This window comes from Chanodichthys erythropterus, chromosome 15, assembly GCF_024489055.1.
Source record: "Chanodichthys erythropterus isolate Z2021 chromosome 15, ASM2448905v1, whole genome shotgun sequence".
Taxonomy (NCBI): domain Eukaryota; kingdom Metazoa; phylum Chordata; class Actinopteri; order Cypriniformes; family Xenocyprididae; genus Chanodichthys; species Chanodichthys erythropterus.
Genome location: NC_090235.1, coordinates 3,203,559 through 3,230,890, shown reverse-complemented (window position 1 = coordinate 3,230,890; position 27,332 = coordinate 3,203,559). Strand labels below are relative to the sequence as shown.

At 36.2% G+C, this 27,332-nt stretch overlaps 1 protein-coding gene across 1 annotated transcript in view; it reads right to left on the bottom strand.

Annotated features, from left to right (window-relative positions):
* The window catches only part of pkhd1l1.1 (PKHD1 like 1, tandem duplicate 1), a 65,551-nt gene that overhangs the window by 8,088 nt on the left and 30,131 nt on the right, over positions 1–27,332 (bottom strand). Inside the window, exons 41-74 of the mRNA XM_067411072.1 lie at positions 27,133–27,307; positions 25,964–26,120; positions 25,634–25,790; positions 25,328–25,537; positions 24,182–24,311; positions 17,285–17,526; positions 17,060–17,196; positions 15,915–16,944; positions 15,530–15,721; positions 14,550–14,701; positions 14,217–14,376; positions 13,902–14,085; positions 13,696–13,784; positions 12,790–12,944; positions 12,531–12,660; positions 12,297–12,415; positions 11,996–12,125; positions 10,202–10,375; positions 9,724–9,827; positions 9,515–9,638; positions 9,285–9,406; positions 8,948–9,038; positions 7,335–7,483; positions 7,069–7,191; positions 6,632–6,743; positions 6,397–6,513; positions 6,103–6,268; positions 4,970–5,202; positions 4,721–4,885; positions 4,441–4,598; positions 2,708–2,843; positions 2,249–2,590; positions 2,013–2,167; positions 668–814 (exon numbers count right to left, since the gene is read on the bottom strand). Coding sequence (XP_067267173.1) covers positions 668–814; positions 2,013–2,167; positions 2,249–2,590; positions 2,708–2,843; positions 4,441–4,598; positions 4,721–4,885; positions 4,970–5,202; positions 6,103–6,268; positions 6,397–6,513; positions 6,632–6,743; positions 7,069–7,191; positions 7,335–7,483; positions 8,948–9,038; positions 9,285–9,406; positions 9,515–9,638; positions 9,724–9,827; positions 10,202–10,375; positions 11,996–12,125; positions 12,297–12,415; positions 12,531–12,660; positions 12,790–12,944; positions 13,696–13,784; positions 13,902–14,085; positions 14,217–14,376; positions 14,550–14,701; positions 15,530–15,721; positions 15,915–16,944; positions 17,060–17,196; positions 17,285–17,526; positions 24,182–24,311; positions 25,328–25,537; positions 25,634–25,790; positions 25,964–26,120; positions 27,133–27,307 — 6,167 coding nt within the window. The remainder of the gene's footprint in view (positions 1–667; positions 815–2,012; positions 2,168–2,248; positions 2,591–2,707; positions 2,844–4,440; positions 4,599–4,720; positions 4,886–4,969; positions 5,203–6,102; positions 6,269–6,396; positions 6,514–6,631; positions 6,744–7,068; positions 7,192–7,334; positions 7,484–8,947; positions 9,039–9,284; positions 9,407–9,514; positions 9,639–9,723; positions 9,828–10,201; positions 10,376–11,995; positions 12,126–12,296; positions 12,416–12,530; positions 12,661–12,789; positions 12,945–13,695; positions 13,785–13,901; positions 14,086–14,216; positions 14,377–14,549; positions 14,702–15,529; positions 15,722–15,914; positions 16,945–17,059; positions 17,197–17,284; positions 17,527–24,181; positions 24,312–25,327; positions 25,538–25,633; positions 25,791–25,963; positions 26,121–27,132; positions 27,308–27,332) is intronic.

Sequence of the window (27,332 nt, the reverse complement as noted above, 5' to 3'; positions counted from 1 at the left end):
CTTTATAACTTTAATTGCAAGCGTTAATCTGTATTTATTTTTTACAATGAAGAATACTTATTTTACATTTGATTACTTTCATTTCTGTAGTATTTCTTACCTGAATAAATTTATGAAATTTACCTGAATTTTTTAAAATGAAAATAAAACTTTGCGTTGAAGAAAAGATTTTTGTTTCTATATGCTGTCAATTATAGTACTTAGAAAGAAAATCGGAATCTGCCAAAATCGGCATTGGCAGGTCACGCTAACAAAAAAATTGAAAATTGGAAACGGCCAAGAAAATTGCAATCGGTGCATCTCTAATTCACATAATGTTCTCTCTCTAAAATGTAAGTGAGTGTAAATATCAACGTTATCATGAATGTCTACAGGATTGAAGTCTATAGGGTAAAACAAGCTTATTGATACAATTCAGTCAATCTGCTATTTTATTCCAACCATTACACCTGGTCAGAGGCTTTCATTCATTTTTAGTTCATACGTAAATTTGTGTTTCAACTAAGTTGACTGGTGCAATGTAAAAATATTTTTTAGTGCGCAAGTTGCAACCTAATGCCCATTTACGTCAAAACTGTAAAAAAAAAAACTTTTTATGCACAGCTGGTACAACCAGCCCCTGAAAACTACCTGAAAAATGCATCAGATATTTTTAATGAAATCTCACCGCTGCATCCAGAGCCATGATGCTGGGCTGAACGCTGAGGGGTCCGGGTGACAACCCAGCCACTGGCTGGACAGCCACCATCAGGGATGATACACTCTTGACCGTCTCCACCTGCTGTTCTTCACGGGTCACCTCCTGAGTGGCCACCTGAGAGAGAAACCGTTACAGTTTAAATAAGAAAAAGCATGTTGTGTGCTTTACTGTACAGCAACTATTATTGGATCTTGATCTGATAAAAATTGAAAGGGATATTCTGTATCCAATACAAGTTAAGCTCAATGAACAGCATTTGTGACAGTATTGATTACAACAAAAATTAATTTCATCCCTCATTTTCTTTAAAAAAGCAAAAATGGAGGTTACAGTGAGGCACTTACAATGTAAGTGAATGAGGCCAATAATATCGAATACACATTTGATCGAAGTGTCTGGGCTCACACCATGCCGGACACTAATATTATAAAAGATGTTAGGATCATGATTTTTAAGTAGCATTACAGCACACCCTGAGAACATATTAGCACAATTTGTTGTTTGCTCTTGGCATCTAACATAGAGTTTTGGACCCAAAACAAAACAAAAATAATGAATTTATTCAACAATATCTTCTCTTCTGTGTTATTCTCATATGCTGTTAACGTCCAGTGCTTCCAGGGTGTACGTCAAAATGCCGACTCATTATTGTCCGGCTCCTGCGTCAGCATCACACGCGTACAATGTGCTGCTCAATACTCAATATTTGGCCAATACTGAGCCAGCATTTGGATATAAACATGGAAGCCTTCCCTTTGCTTAGAGAGATTGTTGAATAAAGTAGTTATTTTTGTTTTGTTTTTGCGCACAAAATATCCTCATTGCTTCATAAAAATTATGGTTGAAACACTGCAGTTACGTCAACTGTTTTAACAATGTCTTTAGTGCCTTTCTGGACCTTGAAAGTGTTGATTATATTGCTGTCTATGGATGGACGAGTCATATACCTGTCGGATTTCATCAAAAATATCTTAATTTGTGTTCCAATTATGAAAACATCTTACAGGTGTGGAACGACATGAGGGTGAGTAATTAATGTAAGAATTAACATTTTTTGGTGAACTAACTCTTTAATAAGCGGATTGAAAAGGTGAGTATTTTAATGTTCATGGCTTGGCTCCATTCACCACCACTCCATTCACCAGATTTATGATTAATCTATTGAGTTTAACTTGCATTAAACACAGAATATTCCTTTAAATATCAACTTTGTCGAATATGTTTTAATTCAAATTTCCAAATAATGTTTGACGTCATTATAACATTTTAAAATGTTAGTGAGTTTGGTCATGTGATCTGATTAACAGCTTACATCGCTCCAGGACGGGTCACTGGAAGAGGGTGGAGGAGGGATGATGCCCAGAGATGACACATTGAAGCCGATAGACTGACTCAGATTGCCCGAGACAGCAGCACGGCCCAGATCGTCAGCAATGTTCTTCAGGACCTCAAACTGTTGGTCTTCTTCTGCAGATGGTAAATAAATATTAAGACATTGTATTGTGATCTAAACGCTGTATTTGTCATTTATTTTATTCTTGCTCTCACCAGTGGTGCTGTTGGTGGATGTCTGAACAGGGGGCTCCCTGATCTCCACCTGCACCGTCAGTCCTGTCGAGCGCCTCCTTCTCGCATTAGTGCCCTCACGGACAATGTTGGTGATTCGAATCTTGTTTGCTGGTATTTTCAGAAATAAAGCCAGATTGTTTACTAGATTTGCCCCGAAGAACTCCGCCTCAGTCATGGCTGGGAGGTTGAAGGCCAAGACCAAAACCGGGGAGGTGCGGATTTGGACCGGCTCTGAGCCACGAAGAAGTATGTTCAGCATTTTGTAGTCCGGGTCAAAGAAGTTGGAGCCGTGACTGGAGTTGAAACTAGGAACGTACTGCCCTGAGGAACACAGAGAGGAATCAAAGGAAGAATTATGATGTGTTGTTTAGGTTGAAAAATGGTCTTCTGTCCTGCAGGGGGAGCTGTATTAACATGAATTATTGTGTTGTTCTCTACCTGTATAAGTTGGCTCACGCAGAGTGTAGTCAGTTTTGTCCGCATTCCATTGAGCATTTGTTGGACCAACCAAACTATTGTTAACGTACACGTCCAGCCGCTGAGGGTTTGAGTAAAATACAGCCACCCTGACAGCCTGAGAACAACAGAAGATTACTGTAGTTAGGTTTCTATATTATATTTCTATATTATATTATAATATTCTTAGTTGAAAAAAAACAAAACATGAAAATTAAATGAATATAATTGCAGGTTGGATATATTTTTGTCCTAATGTTGTTATTTATTTATTTATTTTAGGATTCATTCCCAACTAGCTTCATTTTCCTGGACTGTGCTTTGGTTCAACTTCTGTAGATCTATCTATCTATCTATCAGACGAAACTTCTTTTAAAAACATTAAAAATCTTAGTGGTTCCAAACTTTTGGACTGTGCTGTATATATATATATATCTATATATATATATATATATATATATATATATATATATATATATATATATATAGATATAGATATAGATAGTACAGTCCAAAAGTTTGGAACCACTAAGATTTTTAATGTTTTTAAAAGAAGTTTCGTCTGCTCACCAAGGCTACATTTATTTAATTAAAAATACAGTAAAAAACAGTTATTTTAAATTGTAATAATATTTCACAATATTACTGTGTACTATTTGAATATATTTGACAAAGTAATTTATTCCTGTGATGCAAAGCTGAATTTTCAGCATCATTACTCCAGTCTTCAGTGTCACATGATCCTTCAGAAATCATTCTAATATGCTGATTTGCTGCTCAATAAACATTTATGATTATTTTCAATGTTGAAAACAGTTGTGTACTTTTTTTTTTCAGGATTCCTTGATGAATAGAAAGTTCAAAAGAACAGCATTTATCTGAAATACAAAGCTTCTGTAGCATTATACACTACCGTTCAAAAGTTTGGGGTCAGTAAGATAATTTTTTTTTTTTTTTTTTTTTTTTAAGAAATTAAAGAAATGAATACTTTTATTCAGCAAGGATGCATTAAATAAAAAGTGGCAGTAAAGACATTTATAATGTTACAAAAGATTAGATTTCAGATAAACACTGTTCTTTTGAACTTTCTAGTCATCAAATAATCCTGAAAAAAAATATTGTACACAAATATTTTGTACAATTGTACACATTAAATGTTTCTTGAGCAGCAGATCAGCATAATAGAATGATTTCTGAAGGATCATGTGACACTGAAGCCTGGAGTAATGATGCTGAAAATTCAGCTTTGCCATCACAGGAATAAATTACTTTGTGAAATATATTCAGATAGAAAACAGTTATTTTAAATTGTAATAATATTTCACAATATTACTGTTTTTACTGTATTTTTAATTAAATAAATTTAGCCTTGGTGAGCAGACGAAACTTCTTTTAAAAACATTAAAAATCTTAGTGGTTCCAAACTTTTGGTCTGTACTAATATATATATATATATATATATATATATATATATATATATATATATATATATATATATATATATATATATATATGTAATCATCAATTCATTGATTGATTCACAATTTCATTAGTTCATTTATAATAAAAATATGAAATAAAACATTTTTAACAACAATGCAGAATAAACCTGATTAAAGACTGTTTTATCCTAATGTGCCTTTTATTATTCTACATTTTATTGTTTTAATTATGCTGTGTGTCTATTGTCAGTATAATTCATCTTACTGACTAACCTCTGTAGGTCCAGCATTCAGTAACATAAGTCTCAGCTTCTGTGGTGTTGTGCTGGTGAAGTAGATGTCAAAGGATTTATTAGTGGCCACGATGGCGTGGAAGAGAGATACTCGCTTCTGACACGTGTAGCCGGCGCACCAGCCGTGGTCTTGTGGGCCTGGGACAAGATATTCACAGTAAGATACACAATACACAATGAAACCTCTTCTGCTTATAGAAAATCCTGAAATACATTATGCATAAAATAGTAGGTGTTACAAGGGGAGTTAAGAGTCATACCGTTCACCAAATCCACATATTTGTCCCCCAGGATGGCTACAGGTGAAAGACGCCTGGTCTCTGTGTCTGCATCCAGACTTTCGATGACCAGCATCCTGTAGTTGAGCCCAAAGCACTTGTAGCTCTGCCAGGTGTTCATGTATGTACAGGTGTCTCTGATCACACCTGCACAGGTAAAACAGCCACGTCATACGTTACATTTTTTTAGTTCTCTTACATCACTGTTAATGATGAACAGATGTACTGCACCTTTGTAAGGAGCGATTTGATTCACAGGTATTCGGCTGCCGTTGAGAGAGGTGAGCATGACTTTGGGGATGCGGTAATCGCCCAGTCCATGTCTGGGATCACCGTTCCACTCATACTCGGACTGGGGCACCACTGCTCCCACTGCACCCAGGAAACTGCCATCCAGATCCTTCAACATTGTCTTCTTCTTAGCGTCACAGTCCATGTCCACACAGTCTGATGGGTTCACCTTGCTAAAAATTTGAGAAAAACAAATAAGTCAGTCACTTATATTTGTGGTCACCCCGTCATTGATGTTCTCTCAGCCATACATTTTCATTGTTGTCTTCCTAATAATATTTCATAAATGTATTTTTATCCCGGACTAATAGTTTATTAACAGTAGGGATATGCACCACGACTAATTTCATTAACGTTTAAATAGAAATTTTGTAACCGACTAGTTGACTAGTCTAATATCCCCAGAAGAGTGTCAAAAAACAGTCATATATATATATATATATATATATATATATATATATATATATATATATATATATATATTATATTATATATATATATATATATCCATTTGAAATAGCCTACTTAATCTATCCATCAAACTGCAGTCAAATCCCACACTGAATGCCACTAAAAAAAAAAGGTCATATATATATATATATATATATATATATATATATATATATATATATATATATATATATATGCGATGTTCTTGTCTTGCATTATGATTATTGTACATTAAACGTCAGCAGTCACATTATCAACATTAACCCATAATCAACTGAATCAATAAGTAGTGAAAGACAATAAGTACAAACACAATAGCCTATTAAAAACAGCTATTGTTCTTTTTTACCATAGCAACCAGTTGTGCGTCTGGATTTGAGAGCCCACTTTTGATGTATGAAAACTACAGTGTATATCGGCAGCTATGCATTATTTAAGGTTATTCTATTTGTTAGGATATTGATAGAAAATGAATGCATGCAAGGCCCGAGTTAAAATGAAATGATTTTGTTTTCCGTTACAGATGTACAATGTTTAATACCATTTAGTTGGCTAGTCTCGCACATCACGAATTAACAGCATTATCTTTGTGAACTAAAATTAACTATAAGCTTTTGGTTTACCCCAGATCAGGCCGATGAATGAATGCCAGAGCGTCCTCTGTGCTGTTTATCTTGACTATCCTCTCAACACTGATTGGATGTTGTAGATCCTCATTTCCCGGGTTGGTCATGAACATGTAATTTGTCTCTGTTGAGCACACACTCTTGAATCCAACAAAAGTTGTGTCTGGAATCATAAACAGACAGTGTAAAACAGAAAGTTATTATTTTTTTTTCTATTATTACATCTTTTGTGTCATCTGTAGAAAGTTTCAAACTGTAGATTCATACACATTTTAAAGGAATGTGACTCACCAGAGACAGTCATTAGACCAGCTATGGCATTGTAGCTCATCAGTCCAGCGTGAGGCTTTTGTGGTGCATTATTCTGGTTAGATTCAAATGTCGGCCAGGAAATTCCAGACCTTCCACCTGTTGCACAAAGAAAATGAGCTTAGAATCAGTATGGAAAATGGGTCGGAAAATAGATCAATTATATTAAATACATTTATTCAGTAGTGTGTAGATGATTCTTTAAAATGTATTGTACCATTGGGGGGTCGTGGGGCCCTGTGACTTTTGCTGAGCATAACGTAGGTCATAGTTGTGGACAGACTGTCAAAACAGTTGAAGTTGGGGCTGCTGCCCACAATCAGAGCACCCTGTAGAGATGATTTTTAAAAAACGTAATTAAAAAAATGAACAGGATAAGAATCCTTCATTCTTTTAAGGCCAATTCAGACTGCACTGACAGATGCCAACCAACAGTGACAGTCACCATATTACAGTACATCACTTCTCAGACATTCCAAGACCCTACAAATGCTGATTCAAAATGTTCAATTGGCGAAAACGAGAGCCGACCAACACTGACAGGGGTAACACACTGACCCGAAAAAAATCTGACGAAGTATCTGTTTGCCGTCTGTCTGTGAATCGTGAATTGCCCTTTAATTTTGACTGAAAAGACATTTAGTGTGTCCTCACCTGTACACGGACTATTTTGTCAGAGTATGTGTGGCTGAGTGAGGGAGGACCATAGATTAGAGGCATGAAACCCATTCCATTATCAATCAGGCTCACGTTAGAAACTAACACGTTCATGGATACCTGGAAGTGAAGAGAGGAAAACATTAATGCTCACCAGATTATTGTATGACTAGAAATTAACAATTTATCTGACCAATAAAACACTTGGCTTTGCTATTACTGTAGGGTATTATAATAGGAAGTTTTCAGATCATTTATCATACTTGAACATAAATGCCAAAGTCAAAGCTCCTCCAGACAGTGAAGCCCTGGATTTGAGAGCATCCAGCAAGTCCATCTTTATTCATGTAGAGTCCGTACAGACCGCCATGTGCCTCATTCTGACTCCACTGAGCCACTGAATTTGGAGATCCTTTTGAAATATTGTTGGAAACATCAAATAAATTAGTAAATATTTGCATAAATATTAGGAATGCACAGTATATCAATATTATATCAGTTATCAGCCTATAAATTGACGATTATTTCGATTGATATATATATACACATTACCATACACTACCAAAGTGTGGGATTGGTAAGATTTTTTATGTTTTTCAAAGAAGTCTCATCTGCTCACCAAGGCTGCATTTATTTAATTAATAAAATACAGTAAAAACAGTAATATTGTGAAATATTATTACAAATTAAAATAACTATTTTCTCTTTGAAAATATTTTAAATTCTTCATTGTCTTCAGTGTCACATGATCCTTCAGAAATCATTCTGATTTGCTGCTCAAACATTTATTGTGTACAGTTGTACAAAATATTTGTGTAAATTTTTCTTTTTTTTCAAGATTCTTTGATGAATAGAAAGTTCAAAAGAACAGCATTTATTTGAAATATAATCTTTTGTAACATTATAATGTCTTTTGATTGATTTAATGCATCCTTGCTGAATAAAAGTATTCCTTTAAGTTCTTTAAAAAAATAAATAAATAAAAATTCTTACTGACCCCAAACAGTAGTGTATAATGTTACAAAACCTTTGTATTTCAGATAAATGTTGTTCTTTTGAACTTGCTATTCATCAAGGAATCCTGAAAAAAGTACACAACTGTTTTCAGCATTGAAAATAATAAGAAATGTTTCTTGAGCAGATCAGAATCAGCAGATTAGAATACTTTCTGAAGGATCATGTGACATTGAAGACTGGACTAATGATGCTGAAAATTCAGCTTTGCCAAAATATATTCTAATATAAAACAGTTATTTTAAATTTTAATAATATTTCACAATATTACTGTTTTTACTGTATTTTTTTATTAAATAAATGCAGCCTTGGTGAGCAGACGAAACTTCTTTAAAAACATTTAAAATCATACCGATACCTAACTTTTGAATGTTAGTGTATGTGTGTTTTCTCATTTCCCCTATTCTTAAATGTGGTTGATCTTTGCTCACTTTACTCACTTAAAGTAAATCTGAAAAAAAAAAGAATAATTTAATAACATTGTAAAATGTAATCTGTAGCAAAACTCAAAATAATATTCATTTTTCCTACTGTAAATTATAATGTTGTGATGCCCAAGTTCACTTAAAACGCTTTCAATAAGTTCATTAGTTAACTACTGTTTAACATGAATTAAGAATGAATAATAATTCTACAGCATTTACTTATGTAAATTAATGTTAATTTCAACATTTTACATTATTAAAATCAAAAGTTGTGTTTGTTAACAAATGTTTTGTTCATTGTTACTTCATGTTAGTTAATACATTAACTAATGTTAACTAATGAAACCTTATTGTAAAGTGTTACCATTTAAACAATCGATTTGTTTTTATTTTAATATTTCTTGTGTTTTATTCTTGAAAATTATTGGCTTCTATACCTGGGCATGGTTCACCATCAATTCGGAATCCCACTCGTTCATAGCCAGCAACGATATTCCCTTGAAGAACTGCATTGGTTGCCTCACTCACCTAAAACATTAGCAGTAATACATCAGTTCTTTATCAAGCACTAATCTATTCAGCCAGTAATACCATGGATTTTTTTTACATTTACCTATTAATATCATGTTTACTGAACATGTACCATAGCATTCATGTACTGTGGAATGCCATCAAGATACCATGGAAAATGAATATGGTAATCATTCTGTACCATGTTATAGAACAGTACCATGGTACTAGCATCCGATCACAGTACGTTTCTTTAAGGGTTACCTCAATGGCTGCATTCCATTCAAAGTTGAATTCCTCTGCTCTGCCATTGTACGATCCAGGCCACAGTGTCAGGGTAACTAAGTTCCTCCGGACGGCATTACTGTCACCCCAGATTTTGATTCCTGGGAAATTGGAATAAAAATTGCAGAATAGAAAAGTGCTAAATCATATTACCAAACTCTATAGTGATTACGCTTTGTTTTGTTATATAATAGCCATTGAATCTGCACCTTCTCCAACAGTGTGATGGATCACATTGTCATCGATACTCAGTCCGTCTGTTCCGAAAACACCAATAGCAGGAGCAAAGCCATCATGAAAAGCACATCCTTTGATGTAAGACTCACCAACCACCTAAAAATATTTTGACTGTAAGTAGTTGAAAGGAACATGTGTGATAAGAATGGACATCTACTGTATCAAGACTTTCTTCTCTCACCCTTCCCAGGTTAAAAAACACCAGAGAGTAACGTGGGTCTGACAGGTCGTTCCATCCCTCCTGCCCGGTGTGGTAGAACTGAACATTTCTGATCTGAGCTTGTCCTGTGAGACAAGTTATCATCAGCTTTAGGGATTTTTTGTCACTTACACTGTGCTGAAAAGGTTTGATTAGCAAGTAATATTATATGCAAATACAGAAATATAATTTTGGCATGAGCTTCTATGAACATTTATTTATTGAAGATTATTATTATTTTTTTATAAAAACTACAAAACATTACTATTTTCATTACTGCTTTCTCTCATCTTCTAGGTAATTAAAATCATATCCATGATTAAATCATATATACATTTATACACAAAATGTACCATTTAATTGAATGCAGCAATTTATGTAAGAGTGGTTTTGCATGTTATTCGTCCTAATTGTGTTTCATGAATAAGGCCCCAGCGTGAGTATTTTATAAAGATTATACCTCTGTAATCGATCCCTCCACTAGAGAAGCTCCCCACCAGCACTCTGGCTCCATAAGACTGTGTGAACATCTCTGGATACTCCTGACCAATGATCTTGATGTTTCTGGTCAGTAAAGCCACATTGCCTGCAAGCTGATAACTTCTTGAAGTACCTGGCACACTGTAGCTCTCCCCTATATGACCAAATACATTTAATATTAATTAATTGTATTTAAAAAAAAAGAAAAAAAAAACAAAACGTATTGAGCAAGAATTCATTAAATTAATCAAAAGTGACAGTAAAGCATTTATAATGTTACTTTATGTATTTCTGTATGTAAAAATTTATCATTGTTTCCACACAAAATTAAGCAGCACAGCTGTTTTTTAACACTGAGAAATGTTTCTTGAGCACCAAATCAGAATATTAGAATGAAGACTGATGAAATTGCTGCTTAAAATTCAGCTTTGCCATCATAGGAATAAGTGACACTACTGTTAATAAAATATTACAAATAATCATTAATAGATTTACAGTCATGTGAAAAAAAGAACACCCTTTTGATTTCTTTGGTTTCACGTAGCAGATGAGAAAAGAAAATGTGTGCACACCCAAAAAAAAACTTACGTTGGTATGCATATTACGCATCAGGACATACAAAAAAAAAAAAAAAAGCATCTGGTCCTTGGTAGGTTTTAAATTAGGTAAATACAACCTCAGATGAATAACAACACATGACATATTACACAGTGTCATGGTGTATTTAACAAAAACTAGGCCAAAATGGAGAGGCCACAGGCAATGCTAATCAAATGCCCTTGATTAATTGATCATCAGCAAGCATGACCAACTCTGTAAAAGCAGACATTTTGGCAGTTTGCTGGTCTTGATCATTCAGGTGTTTGTTAACACAATGCTAAGGAGCAAAGACATCAGCAATGATCTTAGAGAAGCAATTGTAGCTGCCCATCAATCTAGGAAGGGTTCCAAGGCCATTTTCAAACAATTTGAAGTCCATCATTCTACACTAAGGAAGATTATTCACAAGTGGAAAACATTCAAGACATTTGACAATCTTTTTAGGAGTGGACATCCAAGCAAATTCACCACAAGGTCAGACTGTGCACTCACTGCTCAAAGAAACTGCAAAAAACCCAAGAGCTACATCTCAGACTCTACAGGAAATTGTTAAAGTTCATGACAACACAAATAGAAAAAGACTGAACAAGTATAGCTTGAAAGGGTTGCCAGGAGAATGCCTCTTCTCTCTAAAAAAGAACATGACAACATGGTTTAGGTTTGCAAAGTTGCATCTGAACAAACCACAAGACTTCTGGAACAATGTCTTTTGGGTAGTCATTGAGTCGACCATGAACTCCTCTGCATCATGGGTCACATAACAGGAAAATGATCCTAAGCACACATACTGTGGCGGGATCTCAAGAGAGGTGTGCACAAACAAATGCCCACAAACCTCAATGAACTGAAGCAATGTTGTAAAGAATAGTGGGTCAAAATTCCTCCAAAATGATGTTAGAGACTAATAAAGATTTGGCTTTATTTTTGTAAAATAAATAATGACATGGTGTAATATTATGTGTTGTTGTTCATCTGGGGTTGTGTTTACCTAAGTTTAAGACCTGCTAAAGACCATATGATTATTTATTATGTCCTGATACAAAACAGAATTCAAAAGGGTGTACTTTCTTTTTCACATGACTGTATATTTGTGTACATATTTTTAACAGCTTTTAGATACAGCAGAATGCCTATTTACGTTATAATGGTATTATCTATAATCTAGGGGACTAACCGATGTGTGTGTATGATAAAGGCTGGTCCAGAGTCAGTGTGCGGCCATAATCTGAGATTGCAGTGATGGTGCGGATTTCTGTCTGCCAAGGGTCATAGCTGGTGGTGGACAGCAGGATCTTCTCCCCAACCTGGAGGTAATCAAAGAGTGTTATGTTTCAGAGCACAAATGCAGCTTAGAATCTAAACGGCATCACCAAATCACACAAAAAAGGTTGAATTAATTCTTTTAAGATCTCTGTTCTTTTTTGTTTGTTTGTTTGTTTGTTTGTTTATTTATCATTTTTAAAAAAGCTTCTGACCTTCCAGTCCACAGATTCCTGTAGAAAGAGAGTGCTGTTTCCTGCCTGGGATGTGCTAGCCAGCTTAGTGTGATACACGTTGTGTGGCATACCATAAAGGTCAAGAGATCCAAACACACCTTGAAGACAATGTTTCCACTCAAATCAACACTTTTAAGTTGGCGAATGACTGACAGGAATGTCTCTGATGCAGATCAATTATCAATAATGAGATTTTTATTGATGTTGATTTACCTAGAACTTTGGACCCTTGGTTTGGTCCTGATGTTAATAGCCAGTCTGGTGTGGAATGGCTTCCTCTCAGTATGATCTGTAGTTGACCTCTGAAGGGTTCATCAGGCCACCCAGCAATCAAACGTCCACCCTGATTGAATGAACATGTACAGATAGGAAGTGAAATTAGCACACAGGAAGAATCTGGTTGTGTTTTGGTGCAATAATTCTAAAATGCCTATAGCAGTAAGATTCAATTTGAATGTAGTTATGTGCTTACTTGAATGGAGATGTATGTGGCATTCAGAACAATGTTATTATACTGAGAAACACTGCTGGAGGAGGTGCCATTGTTTGTGTCTGGAATCTCCAGAACTCCAACTATTTTCAGCTTGTTCAGGGAGGGGACTACAACATCCACAACCATCCAAATGCCTTTGAGACAGAATGGGACATTTTTAATTATTTTGGGCCATTATGGGTTTAAAGTGCCCCCATTATGCTATTTGTTTTGGAGGTCTCCTACAATAGGTATACATGCATCCAAGGTCAAAAATTAAAGAATTCGGTCTCATTAAAACCCTCCTTTCCGAGTGTCTAGTCTGTTCTAATTGGTCAGATGGCTCAATCTATTGTGATTATATACAGTCTATTACCATATCTGAATTTTAGCTCCAGAGGCTTCCTCAATATTTGTATAGATAGTCTCAAATTGATTTGGTAAAACTGACACTGTCATTACTGTTTGTATCACTGAGTTCCCATTGTTTGGAAGTGCAAGCAAATTCGCAGCAAAGAAAATGGTGCCTTCTCAACACAAAACCAACTCTAAGCCTCAGCTTCAACTACCGTGTTTGAGGGTCAACGTAGATGTTGTTCACGTGCAGCCAATAAAGACCACAGGCTGGCATTATCCAATTTTGTTACAAACTTATGTAGTTTCAAGCATTTCAGACGGTTCAGAATCAGTTCTTTCTTTTACTAGACAACAACTCCATTAACTGTCCACTTTCATCTTTTGAAACTTTGCAGACCTTTTACATTCACAAACATCTATACACACTACATTAAAGGTAATATCCAAAAAAGCATAACAGGGGCACTTCAATGAAAATGGCATATCATAATGCTGAATAGTCTTTTCTTTCTGTCTTTGCTTGGAATTTGTGACATTAGAGATGCTTACCAACTGGAATGACCACATCAGAGCCTTCTTGTGGCACACTGAAGTTGTTCTCTGAGCTTGACCGCCAAAATGATGTATTTGACCAGAGACTAAACCCAACAGGATATGTTTCATTAGTTAAACTAAACAGATTTAATATATTATTATTATAGAAGAGAGATTATTATCGTTATATTAAAAAATGCCGTGTGTGTTTGGTAACATACACATAGTTTGCAGGTCTGCGGCCGTTTGTGTTGGATGTGTTAATTGGAGTGACTACAGGAACAGATGGAGAGATACAGTTGGGATAGTAACACTGATACACTCTAAAGTCCAACGATCTGTCTACAGTTGAGCGGTCCACACTGTTCCTCCTTCTCCGGGTAGTCAGACGGTCTCTTCCAGACACTGTAGATGCAACACTCAAAATCTTTAATTCTTTGCACAGTACTGAGCAGCTTTGAGCTTGATACTGTATATGTCCTTTTTAAATACAAAGATAGCATAGATGTCTTGGGTGAATAGATGAGTAGTTTTACCCATGTAATAGAGGTTTCTGGATGACTGGTTGAAGTACCAGTCCCCATTTACATTTGCAGTGGGGTTCAGGGGCTGAGAAGAACCATTCCTGTCATCTATAATGCGGAAGCGGTCAGGTGTCTGAGTTAGGTTGTGATTCATGATTATATAATTTTCTGGCTGTCATGGAGAAAGAGAGGGAAAAAATAACATGCTTAATACTAATCTTAATTGAATGGAACATAATTAAAGGCATATTTTTCATTAACCAGGCTGTCATGCAAAAAAAAAAAAAAAAAAATTACTTTTCGTTTGAATGCACATTGAATTACTTAGTAATGTGCATACTTTACCCGAAAACCGTAGACCATTCCATTGTATGAGATGTTGGTGATTTGGGAAGCACCATCAAAGTACCAGTTATAGGTTTGGCCTGTGGGCAGCAATGCCATCCAGCCAAGTGTGTGGGTCACAAGTTTTTTGACGAAAGGAAGCACACATGTTCCTAAAAAGAGGTGAGACATTGAGAGTTACTATGCCAACCAAGAGGCTTTCTAATCATTACAGCTCACTTCAACCCAACAAACAAAGAATGCTCCCCAATGTTAGTGTATGGAATAGGAAAGAGTCCCCTAAATTATCGTTTCATGTGTGTACGGAACACGACTCACTCCCGAAACTGACACCGTGGTAACCATATCAAAGTTCTGGTCTCTCACATGTTTGGTCTATGCTATTCCGACCAAATATTACAGCGACAAAAGACTCAACATTTAACTAAAGCACAGTCGACGGAGGCATAGTGTTTTGTTTATGCTTGTAAAGGCTGCTTCATAGAGTGCTTCACAGTGTTGCCTTAGCCACATATTAGGCTATAAGCATTTTTGGGCTTGTTGTTTAAGCTTGGCTCATCCAGCGATTGAGTTTACAGAGTTATTAAAGTGAACAGGTGCGGGTCATGATATTTTGGTCTTATTTTCAGCATAAAGCATTTGGATTTATTTCGGTTTATTTTGGGCTTGTTCTTGTTTGCTTTTTTTGTAGTATCTGGCAACATGAATGAATCGAGTCTTGTACCGCTTTCCCTGTGTCGCACATATAGAAGAAAGAAACATCTCTGATGCATCTTAAAATTGTTCAGTGTGGTTCTGTACACACTGCAGAATTTTTTTTCACTCATTCACGTTTTTCCTATGTAAACATGCACATCTTGCAAACGGAAAAAGATTTAAGATTTTTTACTAACATTCCCAGAACATACAGAAAGAGTCAATTGTATAGAAACATGTCTAACATATGCGCACACATTTTTACACAGATTATTTCACCCTACCATATGAGTTGGTCAGAATCACATCTTTAGCTTGAAGTGAAGGCGGTGAGGGATTGTTGACGACCATGCGGTGGAAGTTAATAGTGTTGTCACACACTGCAGCAGGGACGCCAACACTCCATTCTGTTCCCGGAAAGCAGCGTCTTGGGTCGAGCAGGTTATTCCTTGGTACCACCTTGTAGCTAATGTTGCCTTTTCAGAAATATAAAATATTGATATTCATTATTTGCTTTTGTTTTCTTTTTCTTTAAGTAACCGTTGCTTTGTCAATATAAAATTTGAATTTTACCATGCCGATAAACCTACATATCCATTAAGATATTGTTTTTTTTTAAGTTATCATGTATCTATATACTATAATATATAGATACACATGTTTCTATACCTGTCAAGGACCCATCAGTATCTACTAGCGCCACCTCATGCTCCCATCTGAACCAGGCCTTGTTGGGCGACTGATAGTACTGGATCCCACTGAACCTCGCGCTCCAGCCTCCACAGCGGAATATACAGGTTCCAACTATTTCTGCCACCCCGACTGCAGCACAAGATGGACGGTCGAAGTTCACAAACTTGGTGTTGATGACGCTCATACCATCATCCAGGGGCAGGACAACACCACGAGCTGTGCAGTAGTCACTCCCCAACCCCAGCTCATCCACGTGACCCACCATGGTGCTGTTGACCACTGCCGCCCCTCCATCCAGTCCCCAACCGCTGACATACGGCTGGATGATCCTCTTGGCCTCCACTCCTGCCTTCTCATTATTGACCATTAGGAACTCGCTGAACTGAACTGCTCCTACATTTACCCACTCTGCACCTTTCTCGTTGTTCCAGGAAGTGAAGCGGCGGAAGACTGCTGGCACTGGTGTTGAGTAGCCGCAGCTGCCAGAACGCATGGGGAAAAACTCTTGGAAGATCCACAAGCCAAACCAGCCCTGCGAATGCACCGTATTGTTGAAGAACTGTCCCAGAGGTACTCTCTTCTGACAGATGTTGGCGTTATATGAAGGGCCGTCAGGATGATCGTGCATGCGGTACCAGAAGCCGAAGTGCGTCCCACCAGCCGCAGCATTGTGCCTAATGGTATTATTAGGGTTGGTGACCCAAAATGCAGCTGGAGTTACATCGTCATTTAGCAAACTGGTGCTCTGTTTTACAAATACCGCCAGGTTGTACTGCAGGATGTTGCCAGTCTCAATGCCGTCCTCAATAAAGAAGGCTCCGCCCATGATATTGTAGATGACATTACGCTCCACCAGCAGGTTATGGGTGTTGTGGATGGTGACGGCACGGTTGTAGGACTGGTGAATGCCACATCCACGCACATACGACTTAAACTTAACATCACCCATTAGATGCCAGTGGATTGGGTAGCGTCCCAGACGGAATGCTTGTCCAACATTGAAAAGCTGAAGGAGGACAATGACAAACGTAATGCATGATTGAATTTAATGGATAATAATTACTCTTAAAGGTCTCCAAGAGTTTTGAAACAAATGTTTTTGAAACAAAATTAATGTTTACCTCAACATATTCAATTCTGCCAATTGCCAGATTTTGGTTTGGTTGTGGTGCGTGGAACATGATGCAGCCACCAAACTGGTCACTTCCTACTTCTTCTCCAAACCTACCCTGGAAACAAGTCTGGGTGGCAAATTCCCCTGTAAGCAAAAGCATTCATAAAATTTGATAGAAAAAACTTTCAGCTGTCTGTCTTTCCATCCACAGCTGAAGAAGTAACATCCAAACCTGTGTTGAATCCAGCAGGGCAAGCTGCAATCTGATCGTTCCACTCCATGTTGTTGGATCCACGGACAACAATGTTTCTGGTTAGAAGGCCGACCTCTGCTCTCGCTTCAAAAACTGTTCCATCAGGCAGCGTAACAGACACACCCAGATGAGTGTATCTCAGTGGTTCGGTCAGAGTGAGGGTCCTACCGTCAGCTGAAACTGAGGCAATTCTCATCAACTCATTCTCACGCTGACTGTGTCTGTAAATTCAGACAAAACATATTTCTTATTATTATCATTAGCACTGACAACTTATATATTTTTTAGAATCATTATTAGCATATTTTATAGCATTTATCATATTCAATTTGGGCAAGAACAATTTAAACAGTAAGTTTTTTAATTTAGTTTTTTTACCCCTAAAACAAATAGAATGATATCACCTAAAAATGCAAAAAATATTTATACTTTTTTTTTTCTTTTTCTTTTTTTAAGTGAAATTAATTAATTTGGGACCATTTTATAGAGAACAATTGCACCATTTTTCATTTCCTTGGCCCTTGTTCCTACACTGATGTAGTTCAGTTTCTGTAGCAAGTCAGTGAATGGAAGTAAAATAATGCAGTATGTTTTTGAAACAAAAAGTATCTTGAATTGCACTACTTGAAAAAATATGCGTTGCATTAACCGTGCTCGTATTTCAATGCATTGTATTTTTAGGGCTTGCATTTTTATGGGCTGAAATTCAACATGGTTGTATATTTAAGCTGTGAATATTTCAATTCAAAACAGTTCACACGCATTTTCATTGTTAAAAATGCAATAATACATATTCATCTTTCAGATTTCACTTCCAAAATATTCATTCTGTTTAAAAATACAACCAATAATATTCAGCAGGCAATTTTCTGTACATTTTATTTTGCATCCACACATTCAGTGGATTTCAACATTTCACATCCGGGAACTTCAGGAATAGCAGTAGAGTACCAAGCATAATCTTCATCTGCTGTTAGTCGACCTCTCCAGCAGGTGGTGCAAGCGTGTGTTGATGAAGAGCAGAGCAACAGTTATAAGTCATTAATTTCATTCATTAAAATGGATTTACATTAATGGAGCTAGGGTAAGTGCATGTGTGATGATTAATCAGGGCCACTATATATGCAGAAATGTTGATAAAGACATAAAAGTTGTGTTTACATTTAATTCAATGTCTTCACTGTTACTTTCCCTGTGTAGCCTCTATCTAAGCTTTCTCTACAGTGAACAAGATTATAACGTTATTCCCCGATGCTGATGCACAGTTCAAATGTTAAATCTGAGATAGACATATAACTTTCCTTAACTTTATATCCAGCTGTGCTGCAGTACTGGGGTTTCCCTCAATACATCATACTCCAGGATTCCCTTGCTGTCGGGACGTATAGAACGCTTAAAGGTGCTAAAGAGGATCTTTTCGTCGACTGAGAAACCAAAGACTGTTAGTGAGTTTTTGAGCGCATGCATAAGAACAACCCCCTCCTTCACAGCTCATTTCTAGGGAACGCCTCCCAAAACAAAGTATTGGAACACGAGTGTTTACCACCGGCATTTGCTGTGTTGTGTTAGTGGATTCATTATGTCGGACTCACCGCAGGTAACTCATAATCTGCAGTTGTTATTCCTGTCTCCTGACAAAAACATTGCATGCGGCGCCTGTAAAGTATGAAAAGTTATTGGAGCGCACAGCTACGCACGTCTTTCCCAAGGAACGTAATCTCGCAAGAGGAACGTCATGGCAGTGATTGACAAGCCAGATGGCCAATCGTTTACGCGATGATGTTTTTAAGGCCCTACCTCGTGCACAGATGATGTATATTAATATTATTCCTTTCAGTGCACGTAATAAATAGTCTTTTATCAGTTAGTAAAGACAAGTAATATTGCAAAAAATGTATAAAACAAAACATCCTCTTTAGCACCTTTAACTTATCTTTATAGACTAAATACAGTGATATAAAAGACCACCGAATTTGCACCTATACTATACTATATAGGCTACAGGCAAGCAGGTGGAATCAGAATATGGACGTAACGTATAAAGTTTGATAGTAAGTCTTTCCCAGTGAAATACTGGCATAAAGTTGGCTTGACATTGCATGGTCCATATTTACAAATTTATGGACCGTCTCTGAAGTTACATACGACATTGGTGTACACATTTCTAGCTTCAATATTATTTGAAGATAATGACTAACAGTCATAAACTGTAATCAGGGTTCCCACTCTTTCATGAACACCACATTCAAGCAATTTCAAGGACTTTTTCAAGCACCGTTTATTTTTTATCAAGCACCTATCAAATTCACATTACATATGGAGCATCATGAAAGACCTCTTGCAGTACTTAACATTTTAATTATCCTATTGCATTTGTATCCATTTTAACCCGGAAGAGGAACAGAATCATTCGTACATTCATTTTGGAAATATATTAAAACTGTTTGCAGCTTTCTTATCCCTAATGTTAATTATTCTATACTTGTTTTGGTTTTCATTTTTTTTATGAATTTATGAGTAAAAACATTATAATATAGAAAGAATATTATAAAAATACATTTTGCAATTGAGTGGAAAAAAAAGGATTATATGGATCGTAATTGTGGACTTAAGTGAGAATATATACAATATATTATAGTTCACGAGTTCACATATCAATATAATTAAATAGAGTAAAGTTATGCGTATTTGGTGTGCTGTCCGGGGAGAGGGCTTCAAGCTCGAAATTGTGGCCCGAACCCAGAGTACTCCCCCCGGTGTGGTAAAAGTAGATAGAACTAGAAGTGAGGAGTTGGGGTGGAGGAGGGATGCTGATAAATTGCAGGTGGATGCTGCACATTGGTGGTGGTTGAGGAGATTCCCCCTACTATATGTAAAGTGCTTTCAGTACCCAAAAAAGCGCTATATAATTGTAACAAATTATAAACTCTCAGATGAACAGAGGTAAGTCTGATGAATTTATACCTCTTGACAATGGTTGTAGGGATGCTCACATTGACCGTTTAACCGTTAACCGAAAGTAAGAATTTTAACCGATTAATACTATCAGTTAAACTTTTTTTTATTTTTTTATTTTTTTTGCTCTTTGCTGCATGGTTAAAGAAAAATATGCTATATGTACCTCTCTATATATATACCTATAACTCGCGGGGCGTTTCACACGTGCCAGACATATTTCGCTAAGCAACAAGCAAAATGAAGCAAGCGAAAAGAAGTACTGACCATTTCGATAGAAAGGGTCAGGCGCGCCGTTGGCACGGGGGACAGGGGGGGTCAGGACCCCCGCAGTTTTGAAAAGACAGAATTAGACCCCCGCACTTTTGATAAGGGCTGCTTCAATCAGTCACAATATATCATCTTTTAGCTTAGGATATTTTCTTTCAAATGAGACCATTTTCACGTTTCTGTGAGCTTTCGTTCATAAATAATCAACTGTTTTGTCGCAGATGTGAAGAAGAGGAAATGCGCTCTCGAACAGAGAAACACGCGATCTCCAAGCAATCGATCACAGCGTGCTAACGTTTTAGGACAGGTCGATGGTATATAAATCATGGCCGAACGTTAGCGTTTGTCAATCAAGCTAAACCGTCCATTCAGAAACCAAGAAATTTGACACTTCAAGGTAAGAGGCTGATCTCTCAGATTGACGCGCGAGCTGGCTTGACGGAAGTTTTCGTGAGGATTTGTAGTTTATGGACTGTTTTGAGTTCGGTATCTAGAAAGTTAAAAGCATTGATGGCATATATAAAAGAGATATCTAAAAGCGAAACGAAAATTATTGCCTCGACCGGCGACAGTGGGGAGGAGCACGAGAGGAGACCTGCGCGTTTAATTGGTATGTGTATAGCTACTGTAATACTGCATTTACAAAGCTTATCAGTGGCATGCACTTTGATCACGAAAGTGAAAGTGCCTTTTGTCGGTCGCATTGCGGTGCCCCCGCGTTCCCATTTCTCTCGATGTGAACCGTGAGCTCCAGTCCATTACAATTTAGGGCCATGGTATACTTCATTTCCCACATTCCACTTAGTCTCGTGCGCGAGCCTTTCAAAGAAACTCCTTTGCCCATGAGTGCGGAAAGACGCGTTCGGTATGCACACGTGCACCGTCCGTGGTCATAACAATAACAATCCTTGAGGTAGGCCTGCAATTTTTATTTGACGGAAAAAATGTCTAAAATACCGGTTGTTCAAAGCTTCAATGGCTTCACCGTGTTTTTGCTTTGTCATCTTAATTTGTTAAACATTTAAGTGAAAAATATTTAGTGTAGGCCTATTTATTTTATGCCTTTTATTTAAATTATTTTTTTCTGTTGTCAGAAACGCTGCAGGTGCGTGACAATTTGATAATGTAAATCCAGGTTCTGTTGTTTATCTGTTCTATGCTGCTGTTTGCATGTTAAAATAAACCCGTGGAAGACACAGACACTCGTTAATTGTATTTTTTATTTAATGTCATAGCCTATATATGTCATATTATCATCATATAGCTAGGCTATACAATATTACAATCTTATCAGTTAACGGTTAATAATCGGATAACGAGCGTCGGTTGTCGGTCGAGAAATTTAACCGAAATGAGCATCCCTAAATGGTTAACTGAATGCTCTCCACCTGTGCTAATTAGGTTAATTATCTGAACTTGCTCCTCCCAAACTTTGTTAATAAAACATCATATATAAGCTTGCAATTATGAGAAAAAAAAATCTGAATTGTAATTTATATATCACAATTCTTATGAATTTCTTGTTAAAGCTACTGTATAAAAAAGGAAATTCTGTCATTATTTACTCACTGTAGAAGTTGTTTAAAACTCAAATACATTTCTTCTGTTGATCATACAAGTGTTTTTTTTTTTTTTTTTTTGAAGAATGTGGGTAACCAAACAGCTGGTCCCCAGTGAGTTCCACAGTAGGAAAGAAAATACTATGGATGTCAGTGGGTACTAGCAAATGTTTGGTTACCCACATTCTTCAAAATATGTTCTTTTGTGTTTAGCACAAGACAAATTAATACAGGTTTTGATCAACTTTAGAGTGAAAGAATTTTCATTTTTGGTTGAACTACCCTTTAAGGACAAGTCGCAGTATTTGTTGTCTGTCCCTTTAAGACTCTTGCGCGCGTTTAATATTTTGACAGGGATTCGATTTTCTCTCAACTGTTTAACTTTACACTTAACTGATGGTGTAAACCTTGTGTGTAGTGTGACAGTATTAGCAGAATAAAATGGGAATGATAACTTTGTCCAGCAAATGCAGTGTTTGACAGGGTTTTAGAGTGTGCGCGCTTCGGCTCAGAAAAGCCTGTGTTAGACGAGCACGCAGATAAAATGTTTAACCGGCAAGGCTTTAAAACACATGCAAATAATAAACTTTTATGATTGTGAATAACTGCAGTGTTCCGTGAGTATAACTCTACCGCTTTGTTAACATGTGATGTGAATGTATGTCGCTTTTTGTACTACACAGTATGTTGAGACGTCGCCAGGACTGCAACTGACAGAAAGCGATATAGCACGATACAACATTTCTTCAAAAGCAGATTGTGGACACATTTTTTATTGTCCAGGATCAAAATCGCACATCCCTATAAGATGTTCATTTTGGACACAGCAAGTGTCTCAGCTCAAATGTCCAAACCCCGCCTAATAACAAGCAAGGGGAAGTACTGCAATGGAAAACACTCGGAAACTGATTGTAAAATAATTTTCCAAAACAAATATACTAGGACTAAGAGGGGCATCTTATAATAATTTTTCACAAAATTTATTTCAAATTTAATTCAAGCACTTTCAAGGACCAAAATTTGTTTAAGTACTTTCCAGGCCTTGAATTCATGTGTCTGAAATCCATGTTCTTTCAAGTACTTTCAAGGCGCGTGGGAACCCTGTGTAATGTGCTCGTGTAGGTGTCAAGCATAATGCTCACCTTTTAGATTTTTTATATTTAATAAAAAAAACAAAAAAATTGCTAATTTTTTACTACTGCATAAGCTTACATTTATTATAAGTCTAAAAGTTGCGCATCACACCTACATGAACAATTCTTTTCATATGCTATTGAAGTTAGAAATGTCGTGTGTAACTTTAGAGAATTCCCTAAATTTGCAAATATCGACCGTCCAATGTTAAGGCAACTTTATGCCAATATTACACTGGGAAACGCTTAGCGTCAAACTTTGCGCACTATGTCAGGGAAAGTAACAGTGAAGACATTCAATTAAATATAAACAACTTTTGTGTCTTTATCAGCTTTTCTGCATATATAGTGGCCCTGATAATCATCACACATGCACTTACCACTAGCTCCATTAATGTAAATCCATTTTAATGAATGAAATTAATGACTTGCTCTAACTGTTGCTCTGCTCTTCATCAACATGCGCTTGCACCACCTGCTGGAGAGGTCGACTAACAGCAGATGAAGATTATGCTTGGTACTCTACTGCTTTTCCTGCAGTTCCCGGATGTGAAATGTTGAAATTTGAACCACTGAATTTGTGGAAGCGAAATAAAATGGACCGAAAATTGCCTGCTGAATATTATAGGTTGTATTTTTAAACAGAAATAATATTTTGGAAGTGAAATCTGAAAGATGAATATGGATTATTGCATTTTTAACAATGAAAATGTGTTTGAAATGTTTTGAATGGAAATATTCACAGCTTAAATATACAACCTTGTTGAATTTCAGCCCATAAAAATGCAAGCCCTAAAAATACAATGCATTAAAAACAAGCACGGTTAATGCAATGCATATTTTTTCAAGTAGTGCAATTCAAGATGCTTTTTGTTTCAAAAACAACTTCCATATCAGTGGCTTCAATTAAATCAACCCGAAACCGAGTTTCGCTGTAGGTTTGGGTGGTGCATCAATACCTATGCCCCGTGGAAGCGATGACAATTTCGTCGCCGGTCTTCCAGGTGACGGCATCCATCAGTGTCAGCGTGTTGGAGCCATTTTGTGCAGTCTGAGAAAGGCGAGTCCACGGCATTGGGACAGGGATTCCTGGAGAAGCAGGATTGTAGTTAAGCCCTGAACAAAACCTCTTACTGCAGGGCAGTGATTACGCACTATGGTGTTTGTATCAGGGAAATTTAGCACTTCTGTGAAGCCCACCAAAGGGGCTTTCTGACTTAACTGAGCCTTCTGGGAATGTTATGTAGGTCATATCTATATTTGTGAGGATTACTTCATTTTCTAGGGATTGTGTTTCTGACCTTGTGGTCTTTTAGATGCAAATTTTCCAGTATCTCTGAGGTTTCTGTTATTTTAGTCAATTTACAAACACTAAAGTAATAATAATAATAAATTATAGTATCAGGTACATCTGTTTAATGTTTATGGTTATGGATTTTTCAGAATATTTAATATTTACACCATTCAAAAGTTTGGGGTCAGTAAGAATCTTTTTAGTGTGTTCACTGGAAAGCAGGCTCTCCAATCTCATTAGCACTTCTACAAATTCATATTTCACAAAACACACACACACATATATATATATATATATATATATATATATAAATATATATATATATATATATATATATATATATATATATATATATATATATATATATATATATATACATATACACACACATATAGAAAGAGAGGGAGAGAGAGAGAGTTGGAAAACCCTTGATTTTAGATACAAATCTTTTGTAACATTATAATTGTATTTACTGTCCTTTTTGGTCCATTTAATGCATCCTTGCTGAATAAAGTTTATTTTTAAAAAAGAAATCAATGCTGTATTTATGTTTATTTATTTAAGATGATATAATATATATTATATATTATATATATATATATATTATATATATATATATATATATATATATATATATATATATATATATATATATATATATATATATATATATATATATATTATATATTTCTTCTTCTTCTTCTTGTATGCATTTATATTTATAAATATTTAATATAAATATAATTCACTAAAAATTTATTTAAACTGCATAGTGTTGTTGTTCAACTTCATAGTGTTTGTTTATGAATACCATGCAGATCCAACACCCCTTCTCTGACAGCCAGGGTTTTGGTGCCATAGACAGGAAGTTCTATAGAACGCAGGTGTCCATGCAGTGTGATGATGGCCTTATGCTGGAAGGGTGCCTCCTCTGTTCCGATCTGCAGCGCTCCACCATCTGTAATTAGAATATTCTCTGCCTGCAGCTCAATATCTGCCTCATCAAAAATCAGTCGCCCACCTTAACAGAAAAGAGACGTTCACAGAACAGAATTGAGTGTAAGTGTAGTACCAAGGCTTTGTTTAATAAAGGCAGTATTAATTTAAATGAGCATACCCTGGATAAGGAGCATCTTAAGCACTGGGGTGCTGGTGTCCAGGAGGATGGTCTGGCCAGGAGTGATTACAGCAAATGTGCCCTCCTCAGGAGGGGAGAGACCACCCCATGTATATGGAGATGACCATACATCAATGTAGAAGAAGGTAGCATTATTCTGAGAGAAAGGAGACATTCCTGGCAGTGAGTGTAAATGTAAATAATCACAATAAATGTTTTATAACTTTGCTGTTATTTAATAATATATGTATAATGAGAATAAATAAGTATTTAGTTTGTCACTGTGCTGTTAAAGAAGGTTAAATATATTTATGTCACATTTGATGTTACCATTCTGGCAATTCCTCTGTTCCCCAGCTGGACTCGCACTTTAGTTTCTTGGGATCTGGGCTGAGAGTTGGTCACACAAATGATTTGCGACTCACTAGCTGACTGGACATCACAGACAGACCCTGCGATTGTGACAGTGACTTCATTGACATTTGAGCTACAGGTGAGATGGGGAAGAGAAAAAAACAGTGAAATTGAGACTTTAAGAAGCATTCTGTCATCATTTCTTCATCTTCATTAGACTTTAGTAGATTTGAGATATAGTGTACAAATTACAATACTTATGGTACTTTTTGTGCTTGACAGCACCTGGTCAACATTGAAAGTGAATGTTTGTGAATAGCTGCTCTGATATTATGCTTAACGTCTCTTTTTGTGTTACAGGTTTGGAATGACATGAAGGTGAATAAATGTTTAAAGGGCAAATTATTGTTTAAAAACTTGTATTGACCAGGGTTATTATCGTTAACTAAAATAAAAAATATTTTTTCAAGCACATAAAACAACCATGCTTGAGCTTTCATTTACCAAATTTATATGTTCACTACTCAAGCAATAATATAATGTAAGAGAAAAATTATATAAATAATATAAAGTTCATCATATAAAGCGATCGTGTCTCTTAAGACTTTTATTAAACTGCTCATTTCATATAGATTTCTTTTACAATCTCTTTATGGATGATTTGAAGTGTCTTGAGTTTTTGCTGAATAGACTTTCAATGGAGGGACAGAAATCTCTCAGATTTCATTAAAAATATCTTCATATGTGTTCAGAAGATGAACTAAAGTCTTAGATTTGGGTGAACTAACCTTTTAAACTAAATAAAAAATAGAAATGTTGCTTTGTCAACTAACTGAAATAAGTTTTGGTTGAAGCTTTAAAATTACTAACTGGAAATAAATAAAAACAAACTGAAATAAAAATAAATTAATTTAATTTAATTTAAATAGTAAATTAAATTTAAATTAAATAAAAATAAAAGCTAATTCACAATTTTAATAAAATTACAATAGCATATAAATAATACCAAAATACACTGATATTGGCTTTACAATACATATAAATGTTATGTTTACTAAGATTAATGTCACTGTGAACAATGAACACTATATCTAAGCCTGATTGAAGGACAATCAGCCACAGTGTAATTCTGGTCTGTTCTGCACCTGAAACCTGAGCCGGTAATCGTGAGTCTGGTGCCTCCAGCGGTTCCTCCTCTGCGTGGTGTAACGTTGGTGATAACAGGGGTCAGAGAGGATCTGTAAGTATAGCTGTTCGTGAGGTTGACGGCGTCACCTCCATTCATCACTATGACTGTGCAGGCCCGCTCTGCTTCACTTCCTGCAAGAGACGACAGTTGTCAGCA